We start from the raw sequence: 17,911 nt of genomic DNA, 5'->3' as shown, positions 1-17,911 counted from the left end.
TAATATATGCTATCGGAAGAAGAATCAGTTGGTTGTGTTTATAAAGGTCGTAGGTAACATTAGAATACTAAAAAAACAAAGTACATAATAGCATGTTCATTAATTTATGTTACTCTAGGCTGTACCTAAAAAAAAATATATATATATTTTTAAACCCACTAGTTCCAAGTCCATCACAATGTATTTAAAATAAAAACAGAATAGCATATTTGACATTTATTATTTAACTAGTCTTTGCTTGGGCCTCCCAAGTGGCGCAGTGGTCTAAGGCACTACATTCGCAGTTGCTAGCTATGCCACTAGAGATCCTGGTTCGAGGACAGGCTCTGTCGCAGCCGGCCACAACCGGGAGACCCATGGGGCAGTGCACAATTGTCCCAGCGTCGTCCGGGTTAGGGGAGGGATTGACCGGCAAGGATGTTCTTCTCCCATCGTGCTCTAGCGACTCCTGTGGCGGGCCGGGTGCAATGCACGCTGACACAGTCGCCAGGTGAAAGTGTTTCCTCCGACACATTGGTGTGGCCGGCTTCTGGGTTAAGCGGGCATTGTGTCAAGAAGCAGTGCGGCTTGGTTGGGTCATGTTTCAGAGGACGCATGGCTCTCGACCTTCGCCTCTAAAGAGTCCGTACGGAAGTTGCAGCGACGAGACAATACTACCTACCCTTTGGATAATTAATAACGAAATTGGGGGTGAAAGTAAAAACATTTTTTTATAATAAATTAAAATATATAGTATTTTCTTAGCATCCAGAGCAATGCTGCCGCATGAGTGGCCATGCGCTGAACCCCTGAACCAGTGGCCATGCGCTGAACCCCTGAACCAGTGGCCATGCGCTGAACCCCTGAACCAGTGGCCATGCGCTGAACCCCTGAACCAGTGGCCATGCGCTGAACCCCTGAACCAGTGGCCATGCGCTGAACCCCTGAACCAGTGGCCAACCAGTGGCCATGCTGAACCCCTGAACCAGTGGCCATGCGCTGAACCCCTGAACCAGTGGCCATGCGCTGAACCCCTGAACCAGTGGCCATGCGCTGAACCCCTGAACCAGTGGCCATGCGCTGAACCCCTGAACCAGTGGCCATGCGCTGAACCCCTGAACCAGTGGCCATGCGCTGAACCCCTGAACCAGTGGCCATGCGCTGAACCCCTGAACCAGTGGCCATGCGCTGAACCCCTGAACCAGTGGCCATGCGCTGAACCCCTGAACCAGTGGCCATGCGCTGAACCCCTGAACCAGTGGCCATGCGCTGAACCCCTGAACCAGTGGCCATGCGCTGAAGCCATGAACCAGTGGCCATGCGCTGAACCCATGAACAGCGCAGATATTCTTGGAAAAAGTTAATTTTGGAAATAGAGCTGCACCTCTTGAATGTTCGGACAACGTGTCATAGAACCTGCAGAATATGCTCTTTCTGATACTATAATGAAATCGAAATATTTTACTTGCATGGCACGCTGAAGGAGGATTTGATAAAGTGATGCTCCTTTCTCTGCATCTGTCTACAAGATGCACAAAATGGTACCACTGATAATATTGTAATTCAGACTATTATCAATGTAATCTTGTTTTATTATGTAGTGAAATAAATGTAGGTGTAGCTTAGCTGTAGCTTCAATGGGCCGGCTTCACAGGCCGACTGGAATCGTTTGCTTCCCAATGCTCATCAACTTGGAAAGAGTCAAGGATATGTTTCGCATTATTCTAAAGGCCTACTGTAACATGTATGTTTTTGTTTCCCTTTAGAATAAATGTGATTATTAATAGAGTCATAGTAAATAAAACAGTATAACGTAAAAGAGAATGGTATCAACCCACAAGGAGCGTGGTCAAATTATTTATAAAACATGAGCGCCAACGCTGATAAATAAGGATACCAAACTCAGACTATTGTTTTTCCAAATTAAATCAACTGTTTTACCCTCCATATCATTCAGTTGGGCCTAATTTATACTAAATTGTGAAGTAACATGCACAATTATCACCCATTCAGTGAGGAGAGAGAGAGACTCATTAGCGCCTGGCTGGGTACCAACATTCTAGAGCACATTGTCTTAGGGGCTGGCTGGGTGCCAATGGCCTACAGCACATTGTCTTAGCGCCTGGCTGGGTACCAACATTCTAGAGCACATTGTCTTAGCGCCTGGCTGGGTACCAACATTCTAGAGCACATTGTCTTAGCGCCTGGCTGAGTACCAACATTCTAGAGCACATTGTCTTGGAGCCTGGCTGGGTACCAACATTCTAGAGCACATTGTCTTAGCGCCTGGCTGGGTACCAACATTCTAGAGCACATTGTCTTAGCGCCTGGCTGGGTGCCAATGGCCTACAGCACATTGTCTGAGCGCCTGGCTGGGTACCAACATTCTAGAGCACATTGTCTTAGCGCCTGACTAGGTACCAACATTCTAGAGCACATTGTCTTCGCGCCTGGCTGAGTACCAACATTCTAGAGCACATTGTCTTGGAGCCTGGCTGGGTACCAACATTCTAGAGCACATTGTCTTAGCGCCTGGCTGGGTACCAACATTCTAGAGCACATTGTCTTAGCGCCTGGCTGGGTGCCAATGGCCTACAGCACATTGTCTGAGCGCCTGGCTGGGTACCAACATTCTAGAGCACATTGTCTTAGCGCCTGACTAGGTACCAACATTCTAGAGCACATTGTCTTCGCGCCTGGCTGAGTACCAACATTCTAGAGCACATTGTCTTGGAGCCTGGCTGGGTACCAACATTCTAGAGCACATTGTCTTAGCGCCTGGCTGGGTACCAACATTCTAGAGCACATTGTCTTAGCGCCTGGCTGGGTGCCAACATTCTAGAGCACATTGTCTGAGCGCCTGGCTGGGTACCAACATTCTAGAGCACATTGTCTTAGCGCCTGACTAGGTACCAACATTCTAGAGCACATTGTCTTCGCGCCTGGCTGGGTACCAACATTCTAGAGCACATTGTCTTCGCGCCTGGCTGGGTACCAACATTCTAGAGCACATTGTCTTAGCGCCTGGCTGGGTACCAACATTCTAGAGCACATTGTCTTAACAGATTGAGGTGGGGAAAAATGTGAAAAAACACCAGCTAAAAGGCACCAAATTATATTCTGTTTGTGATTTTTTTTTTTGACAAATGAGCAACGTAAAATACAAACATTTAGTTAAAGTCAGGGAAGGAGCAGGACATTTTTTAAAATTATTTACAAAATTAAACATCAGTGGCAGTTGGCCTATGGCGGTTCTAGTGTTAAGGGGGGAGGAGTGTGGGTTACGGTGATTTAGCTCACATGCCACACGTGGGCATCATTAGAAATAACTGCCTTGCGACAACACTCACAGGAGTTCTCTCAGTGCTCCCAGATGAGGGGGGGGGGGGGGGGGTGGAGACACACACAATTAGAGTTGTGATAGAAAATTCACAACTATTTGACTATGCCCAGATTACAATTTATAGTTCCAAGAAAGTCTCAGCTTGGCTGGGGATAATGCTCCTCTCTGATCCATTTTATTTTTATTACAGACCTTACACCATTATGTGTGGTTCCCAGCACTCCTGTCCAATATGAATTGAACACTTAAAGTTGTTGAACACACTCTATCCGGCTAGACATGGAGTCATCATAAAAACAGCAATTGTCACTCAGGTTGAACCGGGAAAAAAAATCCTAAACGGTCACTGAGAACCAGCAGGAAATTCTGTCGTAGGATAGCAATGTTTGCATAAACACTGCAAACTAGTAGATGGGTGGGAAGAGACAGTCTGACACCTCCAAAAACAACACAAGCTGAAAATTTAAATACAAGGTCATGTCAATTACTGCAGTGGTCTACAGTGCCATTTTGGACATTTCTCATGTAAAATACATTTACCTCATGTGGAGACAAATCTTTACCAGGTTTGGTCAAATATTTCTTCCTGAAATGACGAGACGATGGTTTATCATAGACGTTTGCAGTGCACCTCAACATTAGAGGGTTTCCCCTTTAGTCAGCACTCTGGCAAAGTAAATCGGCGTCACCAGGATAAAGGAACATATGCCCAATAAAATGATATTAACAGCTGTGCTATTTCCAAGAGAAACTTTAGAGTACCTGATAATCTACAGGCTACTGTATGCCAGTAAAGCGCTACCTCTCTCCGCAACCCTCATGCCAGTGTTGTTCTTGGCCTGCGTCAGCCTCCGGGCAGCTATGCCCCCCCCCCCCATCCCAAACTGCAGCCAAAGTCAATTCTAGGCCCTAAAACAGAGTTTTTACCAGCAAGAAAGAAAAAAACTTGGGAGCCCCAGGATTTCTAAAAGAACTGTGTAACCACAAAATAAGAAGCTATACCATGGAGATAATCAGCTTAGTGGATGAGCAAATGGAAACCGGTTTCCGGGGTTATTAAGAAGAGATTGAGCTGAGCTGGAGGGTTGAGAGAGTTGAGTAAGATAGGCAACTTTTCCCAGCAATCTTTCGAATCAGGGTTCTGATAAACTAAAAGGAGGAAACCCAGGAGGGAGCACAACAGCTCCCTGGACCATGCTTGACCACATCATCCCATGGAAAACCTTTCCTCAGCTGTGTTTAACCACAAGCTTTCAACCCTTGAACCTTTTGTTCGCATGACTATTACTTACATCATGACCTCTTTTCGCAGGGCCTTTCAAGGACTGCCTTGCTGCTCTAGAGGAGGGTCACGCCACCAGTGGCATGTACCTGGTCAAGCCTGAGAACGCCAACCGGTTGATGCAGGTGTGGTGTGACCAGAGGCACGACCCCGGCGGCTGGACAGTCATTCAGAGACGCCAGGACGGCTCCGTCAACTTCTTCAGGAACTGGGACACCTACAAGGTAAAAGGTCTTACGTAGAACAGTAGATTCACTGTTTGATGCCCAGATAGAACAGGCAGTGAAAACAGCTTTTCCTTTCTGAGGGATTGAATCAAGATAAACTAAAAGAGAACAACACAGCTCCACTTGGAGACGTCAACAAGGGGAGTTGCTTCCCTTTAGAGAGGACAGGAAGTAAGCAATACATTCACTGCACTAAGCCCACGGCTGTTAACACAGACCTGTCTTTGATATTGAGGTTGTAATGAATATCAGCCAGGTAGCTCCATCATACTATAGGCTAGTATCAGCCAGGCAGCTCCATCATACTATAGGCTAGTATCAGCCAGGTAGCTCCATCATATAGGCTAGTATCAGCCAGGTAGCTCCATCATACTATAGGCTAGTATCAGCCAGGTAGCTCCATCATATAGGCTAGTATCAGCCAGGTAGCTCCATCATATAGGCTAGTATCAGCCAGGTAGCTCCATCATACTATAGGCTAGTATCAGCCAGGTAGCTCCATCATACTATAGGCTAGTATCAGCCAGGTAGCTCCATCATATAGGCTAGTATCAGCCAGGTAGCCCCATCATACTATAGGCTAGTATCAGCCAGGTAGCCCCATCATACTATAGGCTAGTATCAGCCAGGTAGCCCCATCATACTATAGGCTAGTATCAGCCAGGTAGCCCCATCATACTATAGGCTAGTATCAGCCAGGTAGCTCCATCATATAGGCTAGTATCAGCCAGGTAGCCCCATCATACTATAGGCTAGTATCAGCCAGGTAGCTCCATCATATAGGCTAGTATCAGCCAGGTAGCTCCATCATACTATAGGCTAGTATCAGCCAGGTAGCTCCATCATATAGGCTAGTATCAGCCAGGTAGCTCCATCATATAGGCTAGTATCAGCCAGGTAGCCCCATCATATAGGCTAGTATCAGCCAGGTAGCCCCATCATATAGGCTAGTATCAGCCAGGTAGCCCCATCATATAGGCTAGTATCAGCCAGGTAGCCCCATCATACTATAGGCTAGTATCAGCCAGGTAGCTCCATCATACTATAGGCTAGTATCAGCCAGGTAGCTCCATCATATAGGCTAGTATCAGCCAGGTAGCTCCATCATATAGGCTAGTATCAGCCAGGTAGCCCCATCATATAGGCTAGTATCAGCCAGGTAGCCCCATCATATAGGCTAGTATCAGCCAGGTAGCCCCATCATACTATAGGCTAGTATCAGCCAGGTAGCTCCATCATACTATAGGCTAGTATCAGCCAGGTAGCTCCATCATACTATAGGCTAGTATCAGCCAGGTAGCTCCATCATACTATAGGCTAGTATCAGCCAGGCAGCTCCATCACACTATAGGCTAGTATCAGCCAGGTAGCCCCATCATACTATAGGCTAGTATCAGCCAGATAGCTCCATCATACTATAGGCTAGTATCAGCCAGGTAGCTCCATCATACTATAGGCTAGTATCAGCCAGGTAGCTCCATCATACTATAGGCTAGTATCAGCCAGGTAGCGCCATCATACTATAGGCTAGTACTTCACTGCTCTTCATTGTTACTGATTTTATATAATAAACAGCAAAAGGTCATTTGAGTCCAGCGTTTGATTGGTCCACACACACTCCTCCTCTTGCATGGCCAAATGAAAAGCACATTGAAGAGAAACAGCTTCACTGGACATGAGCAACAGAACCAGACCAAGGCCAAGATGATCATGTGATCAAAGACTGAGCAGAATTCCGGGAGATTGACTCTTTGAGGGGGTCACACTTGAATCATTGAATAAAGTGAGTCAGTATATATTCTCAGTTCCAACATTTCCATTTGATTGTGTCACCGTATCATCTCCCCAAAATAAAATCCGGAAAGTTCCAAAATGTCATTGGTTGAGTTTCTCAATTATTTGACCAGTCGACAGAACAAAGCTTGTCAAACAGTCCACACAAGATATCACGATACAATATTAAAAATGACGTTTCGATGGGAAGTTTTGTACAGCCAATTCAATGACCTAAGGTCCGATTATCCATGAAGTATAGTTTCCTCCATTTGCCACGGGTCTGAACCAGAATGTCCTCATCTTAAGAGCACAGAGCCAAACGTTTAGCGGCTAGAGATTCACATTCTGCAGCACAGAGGTCGGACTGGCCTCTTTGGATAAATCCTACCTCCCCTTTAAAGTTGAGTCCAAGAACACAAGACATTTTCAAGAACCCCACCACCCACTCTTCACTTCTGGCAACTATGAGCCTGTCACAAATGACAGGCTCATAGTTGGCAGGGTAATGTGCTCCCCTCCTGATTTAATCCATGTGTGGTTTAACATGGGAGCCACAGTTCCAGACGCACAGAGACTTTAGGGGAGAGGACGTCTTAAACACATCCTGCTATTATGCCACCACTCTTTCTCTGACATTATACCAGTGTCACACACAATGCTTTAGTCCCTTCTGCCATCTTTGACAAACGGTGACTGGGAGATGTACAAGTGCAAACTACATTGTGTGTGTTTTTTGGAGGGTGGACATTGGCATAGTGAATGTCAATGCCTTTGAACGTAGCATTTAGACTTATGTGCAGCATTGAAACATATTTCCCCCCCTCATCCCTCCTGCTTCTCCCCACTCACAGCAAGGGTTTGGTAACATTGACAGTGAATACTGGCTGGGTCTTGAAAACATCTACTGGCTGACCAACCAGGGCAACTACAAGCTTCTGGTGATGCTGGAGGACTGGTCCGGCCGCAAGACCTTTGCCGAATACGCCAGCTTCCGTATTGAGGCAGAGGCAGACTTCTACAAACTAAGAGTGGGTCGCTACCATGGCAACGCCGGGGACTCCCTCACATGGCACAACGGCAAGCAGTTCACCACGCTGGACAGGGACCACGACGTGTATACAGGTGAGAAAGGAATTACACCCTTTGGTGATGGCTGCTATTACTCAGAGAAATAGTCTACCAGACAGTGATTCGTGGATACACAATAACCAACAGCATGGCTGTGTGTCATACTTAGTCAGCTCAGACACTTTCGTCTTCTCATTCATTGACGTGGTCGAATCCAAAATCACTGTTAATCTCTGTTCTTCAGAAGTCCGCCCAATATCCCTGTTCATTTCTCAGTGTCTTTCAGAAGTCCGCCCAATATCCCTGTTCATTTCTCAGTGTCTTTCAGAAGTCCGCCCAATATCCTTGTTCATTTCTCAGTGTCTTTCAGATAGCATTAATAGCGCTCTCGTTTTCCTTGCTTATTTTAAGTGCATTTCAGCACAAGTAGACACGAAAACAGGTCATTGACAGGTTATGCCGGTCTTAAGGCACGGACACACCGGTAGCTTTAGGACCTCTGAAAAGAGTCATTTGCAAACAGTCTACATGTAGAAACGGGTGTTATTCAGGATGCGTTTTCTCCTTAAAGAGTCTCCTATAAGCAAGAACAGAGAGCTGAAGACACGAAAACTGTCTTTATATTGACTTTTGAAATTCTCCCCAATTTCTGGGTAGCAAATTGGAAGTTAAAGTCTTGTCCCATCGCTGCAGCTCCCGTACAGACTCGGGAGAGGCGAAGGTTGAAAGCCACGAGTCCTCCGAAACACGGCCCCCACCAAGCCCGCACTGCTTCTTGACACACAGCTCGCTTAACCCGGAAGCCAGCCGCACCAATGTGTAGGAGGAAATACCGTACAGCTGGCGAGCGTGTCAGCGTGCATACGCCTGGAGGACAAGGACATCCCGGTCGGCCAAACCTTCCTCTAACCCAGACGACGCTGGGCCAATTGTGCTCCACCTCATGGGTCTCTTGGTCACGGTCGGCTGCGACACAGCCCAGGATCGAACCCCTTAGACCACTGCATGTTTGGAGTCTCTCCACAGAGATCCTGCTTAGCACTGCTGCAGAAAACAATGAACAAAAAACCAGGCCACGTATTCACAAAGCATCTCAGAGTAGCAGGCCTTTCTTCGGTAAAATAAAATGGGCTTTAGGTGGTCGGCGTGGCAGGAGGCACGGTTGGCCCTGCTGAATTTTTTGGGAAACTTTAGGCCCCCCATCTTGGCCATTTTTGCATTTTTAAGCCAATTCCCTGCAATTCTAAAAATGTCTTCATGGGGTTGAGAGAAAATATTGCAGTTTTAAAGCTAATTTCCCGCAATTCTATACATTTTGCCATGGCTAATGCTGCGTTCTTTTGCTCTAACATAACAAAATCTATACTGCTAAATTCTCCCTAACCGTCTAGCTTTACTTTGGTGATTCTTAGTTCTCCAAGATTATTAATTTAAAAAAATATATAGATATATAGGTCTATTACCTTTCTCTTATGTGGTTTTAGTCGTTTAAGTTGACTATGAAAGGTTTTTTTTTTATCCCGTAAATGTATATAGAACATTGTTTGGATGCGGCCTGCCCAAGAATTACACTAGCAAAAATAATCCCTGATCTAGGATCAGTTTTTCCTCTTTTCTAATGAATAAGATTATATGGACTGATCCCAGATCATAATGAATAAGATTATATGGTCTGATCCTAGATCCTAATAAGATTATATGGACTGATCCTAGATCAGCCCTCTTACTCTCCAAATGCTTTGTGGATATGGGGCCAGGTTGCTATAGTGCTGCAAAACAACTCGGAGCCCGAGAATGAGGGGGAACAAGGAATATTTAAAAAATACCACCTATGGGGGACTTTGCCAAAGAGCATTAACCCGAGGGTTTGCACAGTGGGACAGACTGTACCAGTTTCTGATCCAACCTCATGGGCAGAGCTGTGTGAATGTGGGCATCACAGGTAGTCTTTTGAAAGCATGGTTATGAGGTATACATACTGTATGTTTCCACTTTAAAGCAACAATACTATTTAAGAAATGGAAAAGGGTTTGGTAAAAATGTTTTTTTTTTAAATAACTTAAAAACATACATTTGACTCTACTTTGCATTGACTACAGCTGCATCGGTCTTGTTTTAGGTAACTGTGCCCATTACCAGAAGGGTGGCTGGTGGTATAACGCCTGCGCCCACTCCAACCTGAACGGCGTGTGGTACCGGGGCGGGCACTACCGCAGCCGATACCAGGACGGCGTCTACTGGGCCGAGTTCCGCGGGGGCGCTTACTCCCTGAAGAAAGTGTCCATGATGATCCGACCCAACCCAAACACCTTCCACTAAGACCACCGTTTTTTTCCAAGAGCGAGAGAACCAACCGCAGGAAAACCTTGTTTTTTTTATTTTTGTAAACGGGCATTTTCTCCAACTTGACCTCTGTCCTGAGGTGCAATTCATTTCAGCTTCTGTCTTGGCTTTATGTTTTCTTCTGATTCCTTTAATCGCTTTACATTCATAAATATATAGATATTAGCATACAAGTGCAACGGCTGTCTTGTGTATGGCTCACAGGGACAGGGTGGTGTTTCTCCCCCCCCCCCACAGTTTTCAAAGCCCTCTTTGCCGGATTCCTCCAGCGTTCTATGGAGGCACAGGGCCACATGGTTTACCTTCTCGGAAGAACTACCAGGGTAGTCAAGTTCCCTCTGAGGAGCTTGCAAAAACAATTGCAACTACAAAGACGGGCCCTGTGCCTTTCGGACACAGACTTTGCACATATGCTTTGCATGAATGCAGAAGTGATGGTGCCGCTTTTTTGTTGTGTTGTTCTACAGTTGCTGACAAATGAAACCAAGAGAGAAGTTTGTTATTACAGGTTGGGGTTTTTTTTTTGTCATTGGTTGTGAGGGGGAAAAAAAGAAGGGGGGGAAATATTTTTTGGGGATGTTTATTGTGGTTGTTAAATATTGCAGCACATCTCCATAAAGTTTATATTTGACCGTTTCCATTCCCTACTGTTATCTGGCTGTTATGCAAATATTAGTAATGATGCTTTTAAGTTGTTGTTCTTTCCACTTTGAGGAAACATGACACAGGAATTCATATCTGGTGACCCTATCCAGAAACACTCACTGGAGAGAAAAAAAATGGTATTAGTTTGTTTTCTTTCCTAACATTTTAAGAATGTGTACAGGAAGTGATCCCAACTATTTTGAAAGGAGGCATCTTTCCCTGCAGTAACAAGTGTCTATGTTTTGGCCAAACTACTGAGCCAACTAAGAAGCTCATCCATTTCCACAGCAGAGCAGAGATTCGTGGCAACTTCAGCTTTTGCTCTGCTCAGCTACTGTGAGGAATTTCCTGTAAGGGAGGAGTGGCTGGCCGAGTGAGTGTCATGGGGTTTGAAGGGGAGGATGGAGAGGATGGAGAGAAAGGGGAGGTTGCGTGGAAAGGAGTCTTCATCGATGTGTCCTGATGAACCATTAGGGAGAATGAGGTCAACCAAATCGATCTGACCTCCCTCCAGAGGTGTGTTGACACTGCGGATGCATCACAGAGAGCCTCCTAAATGACTGTTTTAGCAGAAGGAGGGCAAGGGGAGACCTGAAGCTGAAAGGTGATGCTTTCGAAATGGCAAGTATGCCATCAAAATATATGTTCAGTGAGCATACCTTTTTAAAGTGAGATTACGGCCCCCACCAGTTACGTAACTAACCACCGTCCAAAACGACCCCAGACTCATCCCAGTTAACCGCTCACAATCCTTATAATCTCCTTTCATGCAGTCCGAGCTTTAAGGCAAGATGGAAGATCGTAGAAAGAACAACATTGCAGCTTCAATGATTCAGATGGGCGATCTAACGAGGCCACTTGCTCGGAGCATTTTGCCAAACCAGAAGTCAAATAAGGTTATATGGTGTCCTCTTTCACACACATACAAGTATGTAACCTGTACAGTGTGTAACCTGTAGTGTGTAACCTGTACAGTGTGTAACCTGTACAGTGTGTAACCTGTACAGTGTGTAACCTGTACAGTGTGTAACCTGTACAGTGTGTAACCTGTAGTGTGTAACCTGTAGTGTGTAACCTGTACAGTGTGTAACCTGTACAGTGTGTAACCTGTAGTGTGTAACCTGTAGTGTGTAACCTGTACAGTGTGTAACCTGTACAGTGTGTAACCTGTAGTGTGTAACCTGTACAGTGTGTGGAGTTAAATGGATTTTTTTTTTTTTTTGCGTATCCTACTCCCCCTGACCCCTGCCATTATTGACGGGGACCCTGGAGCAAATACGTTTAAAGTTTTTAATGTCACGTGCACAAGTACAGTGAAATGTCTTTCTTGCAAGCTCTAAACCAAACAATGCAATAATCAATATTACAGCTACTGGCCCAACGCTCTAACCACTAGTCTACCTGCTTTCACAACGAGACCAAGTGTGTCTAACTCGATTATTACAAATCCCTTTCGGGTGAGATCTTAATCTCACTTCAGTTCCCTGTAGTGTTCACACAACATCAGACTAGTGGTTCCCTGTAGTGTTCACACAACATCAGACTAGTGGTTCCCTGTAGTGTTCACACAACGTCAGACAAGAGGTTCCCTGTAGTGTTCACACAACGTCAGACAAGTGGTTCCCTGTAGTGTTCACACAACGTCAGACAAGTGGTTCCCTGTAGTGTTCACACAACGTCAGACAAGTGGTTCCCTGTAGTGTTCACACAACGTCAGGCTAGTGGTTACCTGTAGTGTTCACACAACGTCAGACAAGAGGTTCCCTGTAGTGTTCACACAACGTCAGACAAGAGGTTCCCTGTAGTGTTCACACAACGTCAGACAAGTGGTTCCCTGTAGTGTTCACACAACATCAGACAAGTGGTTCCCTGTAGTGTTCACACAACATCAGACAAGAGGTTCCCTGTAGTGTTCACACAACGTCAGACTAGTGGTTCCCTGTAGTGTTCACACAACGTCAGACAAGTGGTTCCCTGTAGTGTTCACACAACGTCAGACAAGAGGTTCCCTGTAGTGTTCACACAACGTCAGACTAGTGGTTCCCTGTAGTGTTCACACAACGTCAGACAAGTGGTTCCCTGTAGTGTTCACACAACGTCAGAAAAGAGGTTCCCTGTAGTGTTCACACAACGTCAGACAAGAGGTTCCCTGTAGTGTTCACACAACGTCAGACAAGAGGTTCCCTGTAGTGTTCACACAACGTCAGACAAGAGGTTCCCTGTAGTGTTCACACAACGTCAGACAAGTGGTTCCCTGTAGTGTTCACCCAACGTCAGACAAGTGGTTCCCTGTAGTGTTCACACAACGTCAGACTAGTGGTTCCCTGTAGTGTTCACACAACATCAGACAAGTGGTTCCCTGTAGTGTTCACACAACATCAGACAAGTGGTTCCCTGTAGTGTTCCCACAACGTCAGACAAGAGGTTCCCTGTAGTGTTCACACAACGTCATGTCAATAATTCAGTCCTCTCTGTACATAAGTTATCCTCATTAAGGTTATTTTTGTAAGGTATCTATCTGCTATGTATCAACTAGAGCATTCAGAGCTCGAACCACCCAGTGTATAATCAACTAGAGCATTCAGGGCTCGAACCACCCAGTGTATATTCAACTAGAGCATTCAGAGCTCGAACCGCCCAGTATATATTCAACTAGAGCATTCAGGGCTCGAACCACCCAGTGTATAATCAACTAGAGCATTCAGGGCTCGAACCACCCAGTGTATAATCAACTAGAGCATTCAGGGCTCGAACCACCCAGTGTATATTCAACTAGAGCATTCAGAGCTCGAACCGCCCAGTATATATTCAACTAGAGCATTCAGGGCTCGAACCACCCAGTGTATAATCAACTAGAGCATTCAGGGCTCGAACCACCCAGTGTATATTCAACTAGAGCATTCAGGGCTCGAACCACCCAGTGTATATTCAACTAGAGCATTCAGAGCTCGAACCACCCAGTATATATTCAACTAGAGCATTCAGGGCTCGAACCACCCAGTGTATATTCAACTAGAGCATTCAGGGCTCGAACCACCCAGTGTATAATCAACTAGAGCATTCAGAGCTCAAACCACCCAGTGTATATTCAACTAGAGCATTCAGGGCTCGAACCACCCAGTGTATAATCAACTAGAGCATTCAGGGCTCGAACCACTCAGTGCATAATAAACTATGTCCAGTCACTTTGGTGTTTTCTTCTGGACAGCTGTGGAGGTGAATGAACTGATACAGCACCCAGATAGAAACTGGGTCAGATACACAGAGGTTTTGTCAAAGCATTAAATGTGATAACATGACGAATGAACACAAACAAACAGGCTAAGGATACAAGCATTCCATTAAACAAAACAAAAAAATCACCAGCCTCTGGTATTTATTTATTTAAAAAGTATATATATATTTAACTAGGCAAGTCAGTTAAGAACAAATTCTTATTTACAATGACGGCCTACACCGGCCAAACCGGGATGATGCTGAGCCAATATGGGACTCCCAATCACGGCCAGTTGTGATACAGCCTGGACTTGAACCAGGGTGTCTGTAGTGACGCCTCTAGCACTGAGATGCAGTGGCTTAGACCGCTGTGCCACTCAGGAGCCATCCAAAAAAGATGTGTGTGTGTACGCATACTGTAAGTGTGTAAGTGTGTGTGTGTGAGAGAGGGAATACGCATACTGTATGTGTGTGTGAGTACGCATACTGTAAGTGTGTGTGAGTACGCATACTGTAAGTGTGTGTGAGTACTCATACTGTAAGTGTGTGTGAGTACGCATACTGTAAGTGTGTGTGAGTACGCATACTGTATGTGTGTGTGTGTGAGTACGCATACTGTATGTGTGTGTGTGTGAGTACGCATACTGTATGTGTGTGTGAGTACGCATACTGTATGTGTGTGTGAGTACGCATACTGTATGTGTGTGTGAGTACGCATACTGTATGTGTGTGTGAGTACGCATACTGTATGTGTGTGTGTGAGAGAGAGTGGCTTAGTGATCTCCACAGAATGGTGGTCTCTTTCTATGGAGTTCTTAACTACTCAGATGGGCCAACAGAGCCACGGTGCCCAAAATGAGCCAAAACAGTCAACAATTTAAATAGGTAACCCGGGGAGACGGGTTTAACCTCGCCGTCACTCAAACTGCTCCAGTCAAAGCTCTATTGTTATCCCTCCGTCTTGGCTGTTATGCCGGTTTCCAATGAGTCTGCTCTGGTATCATAAGCGCCTTAAACTCATTAAAAAAGGGGCACACAAACACAAAATCGCTGACTGGGGAGAACCGATCAGCTTTGGGAAATATACACTATATAATACAAAAGTATGTGGACAAGAGGTCGACCGATTATAATTTTTCAACGCCGATACCGATTATTGGAGGACTCAAAAAAAAGCCGATACCGATTTCAAATCGGCCAGTTTAAAAAAATATATGTATTTGTAATAATGACAATTACAACAATACTTATTTTAACTTAATACATCAATACAATCAATTTAGCCACAAATAAATAATGAAACATGTTCAATTTGGTTTAAATAATACAAAAACAAAGTGTTGGAGAAGAAAGTAAAAGTGCAATATGTGCCATGTAAGAAAGCTAACATTTAAGTTCCTTGCTCAGAACATGAGAACATATGAAAGTTGGTGGTTCCTTTTAACATGAGTCTTCAATATTCCCATGGAAGAAGTTTTAGGTTGTAGTTATTATAGGAATTATAGGACTATTTCTCTCTATACCATTTGTATTTCATTAACCTTTGACTATTGGATGTTCTTATAGGCACTTTAGTATTGCCAGTGTAACAGTATAGCTTCCGTCTCGCTCCTACCTGGGCTTGAACCAGGAACACATCGACAACAGCCACCCTCGAAGCAGCGTTACCCATGCAGAGCAAGAGGAACAACTACTCCAAGTCTCAGAGCGAGTGACGTTTGAAACGCTAACCCTAACTAGCAAGCCATTTCACTTCGGTTACACCAGCCTCATCTCGGGAGTTGATAGGCTTGAAGTCATAAACGGCGCAATGCTTGAAGCAAACCAAAGAGCTGCTGGCAAAATGCACGAAAGTGCTGTTTGAATGAATGCTTACAAGCCTGCTGGTGCCCACCATCGCTCAGTCAGACTGCTCTATCAAATCATAGACTTAATTATAACATAATAACACACAGAAATATGAGCCTTAGTTCATTAATATGGTTGACTCCGGAAACTATCATTTCGAAAAACAAAACGTTTATTATTTCCGCGAAATACGGAACTGTTCGGTATTTTATCTAACGGGTGGCATCCATAAGTCTAAATATTGCACAACCTTCAATGTTAAGTCATAATTACGTAAAATTCTGGCAAATTAGTTCGCAATGAGCCAGGTGGCCCAAACTATTGCATATACACCGACTCTGCGTGCAATAAACGCAATAAAGTGACACAATTTCACCTGGTTAATATTGCCCGCTAACCTGGATTTCTTTTAGCTAAATATGCATGTTTAAAAATATTACTTCTGTGTATTGATTTTAAGAAAGGCATTGGTGTTTATGGTTAGGTACTAGTTTATGGTTAGTTGCTAGGAAGTTGTGAATTTTACGCTAGATAAACTAGTAATATCATCAACCATGTGTAGTTAACTAGTGATTATGATTGATTGATTGTTTATTATAAGTTTAATGCTAGCTAGCAACTTACCTTGGCTTACTGCATTTGCGTAACAGCCAGTCTCCTCGTGAAGTGCAATGTAATCAGGTGGTTAGAGCGTTGGACTAGTAACCGGAAGGTTGCAAGTTCAAACCCCCGAGCTGACAAGGTAAAAATCTGTCGTTCTGCCCCTGAACAGGCAGTTAACCCACTGTTCCAAGGCCGTCATTGATAATAAGAATGTGTTCTTAACTGACTTGCCTGGTTAAATAAAGGTGTTTTTTTATTATTTTTATTTTATTTTATATTTTAAAATCGGCCAAATCGGTGTCCAAAAATACCAATTTCAGATTATGAAAACTTGAAAAATCGGCCCTAATTAAATCGACCATTCCGATTAATCGGCCGACCTCTAATGTGGACACCCCCTTCAAATGAGTGGATTTGGCTATTTCAGTCACTGACAGGTGTATTAAATCGAGCACACAGCCATGTAATCTCCATAGACAAACATTGGCATTAGAACGGCCTTACTGAAGAGCTCAGTGACCTTCATCGTGGCACCATCATTAGGATGCCACCTTTCCAACAAGTCAATTTATTACATTTCTGCCCTGCTGGAGCTGCCCCGGTCAACAGTTATTATGAAGTGGAAACGTCTAGGAGCAACAACGGCTCAGCCGTGAAGTGGTAGGCCACACAAGCTCACAGAATGGGACCTGGCGAGTGCTGAAGCACGAAGCTCGTAAAAATCATCTGTCCTCGGTTGCAACACTCACTACCAAGTTCCAAACGGACTCTGCACAATAACTGGGTTTCCATGGCTGAGCAGCCGCACACAAGCCTAAGATCACCTTGCGCAATGCCATGAGTCGGATGGAGTGGCGTAAAGCTCGCCTCCATTGGACTCTGGAGCAGTGGAAACGCGTTCTCTGGAGTGATGAATCCCACTTCACCATCTGGCAGTACGGATATGGGTTTGCCGGATGCCAGGAGAACACTACATGCCCCAATACATAGTGCCAACTGTAAAGTTTGGTGGAGGAGGAATAAATGGTCTGGGGTTGTTTTTCATGGTTCAGGCTAGGCCCCCCAGTGAAGGTGAATCTTAACGCTTACAGCACACAATGACATTCTAGACGATTCTGTGCTTCCAACTTTGTGGCAACGGTTTGGGGAAGGCTCTTCACCATTTCAGCATGACCAGGTCCACACACAAATTATTTGTCGAGATCGGTGTGGAAGAACTTGACTGGCCTGCACAGAGCCCTGACATCAACCCCATCGAATACCTTTGGGATGAATTGGGACGCCGGCTGCGAGCCAGGCCTAATCGCCCGCGAGCCAGGCCTAATTGCCCAACATCAGTGCCCGACCTCAATAATGCTCGTGTGGCTGAATGGAAGCAAGTCCCCGAAGCAATGTTCCAACATCTAGTTGAAAGCCTTCCGAGTAGAGTGGAGGCTGTTACAGCAACAAAGGGAGGGACAAACTCCATCTTAATACTCATGATTTTGGAATGAGGATGTTCGACGAGCAGGAGTCCACATACATTACATTTACATTTAAGTCATTTAGCAGACGCTCTTATCCAGAGCGACTTACAAATTG

The 17,911-nt window shown here is 45.0% G+C and overlaps 2 protein-coding genes across 5 annotated transcripts in view; one reads left to right on the top strand and one right to left on the bottom strand.

Annotated features, from left to right (window-relative positions):
- Positions 1-11,709, top strand: part of angptl2a (angiopoietin-like 2a) — a 28,599-nt gene extending 16,890 nt beyond the window's left edge. For both annotated transcript variants that reach the window (XM_046290625.1, XM_046290624.1), the window contains 3 exons: positions 4,635-4,828; positions 7,459-7,729; positions 9,795-11,709. In XM_046290625.1, coding sequence (XP_046146581.1) covers positions 4,635-4,828; positions 7,459-7,729; positions 9,795-9,994 — 665 coding nt within the window. In that variant the 3' untranslated portion in view covers positions 9,995-11,709. The remainder of the gene's footprint in view (positions 1-4,634; positions 4,829-7,458; positions 7,730-9,794) is intronic.
- LOC123989539 (ras-specific guanine nucleotide-releasing factor RalGPS1-like) overlaps positions 1-17,911 on the bottom strand; it is a 318,616-nt gene that overhangs the window by 154,542 nt on the left and 146,163 nt on the right. The window lies entirely within an intron of this gene.

This window comes from Oncorhynchus gorbuscha, linkage group LG11 (assembly GCF_021184085.1).
Source record: "Oncorhynchus gorbuscha isolate QuinsamMale2020 ecotype Even-year linkage group LG11, OgorEven_v1.0, whole genome shotgun sequence".
Lineage (NCBI taxonomy): Eukaryota > Metazoa > Chordata > Actinopteri > Salmoniformes > Salmonidae > Oncorhynchus > Oncorhynchus gorbuscha.
Note: the sequence above shows the minus strand (reverse complement) of the source record. Positions and strands in the feature narration are given on the sequence as shown.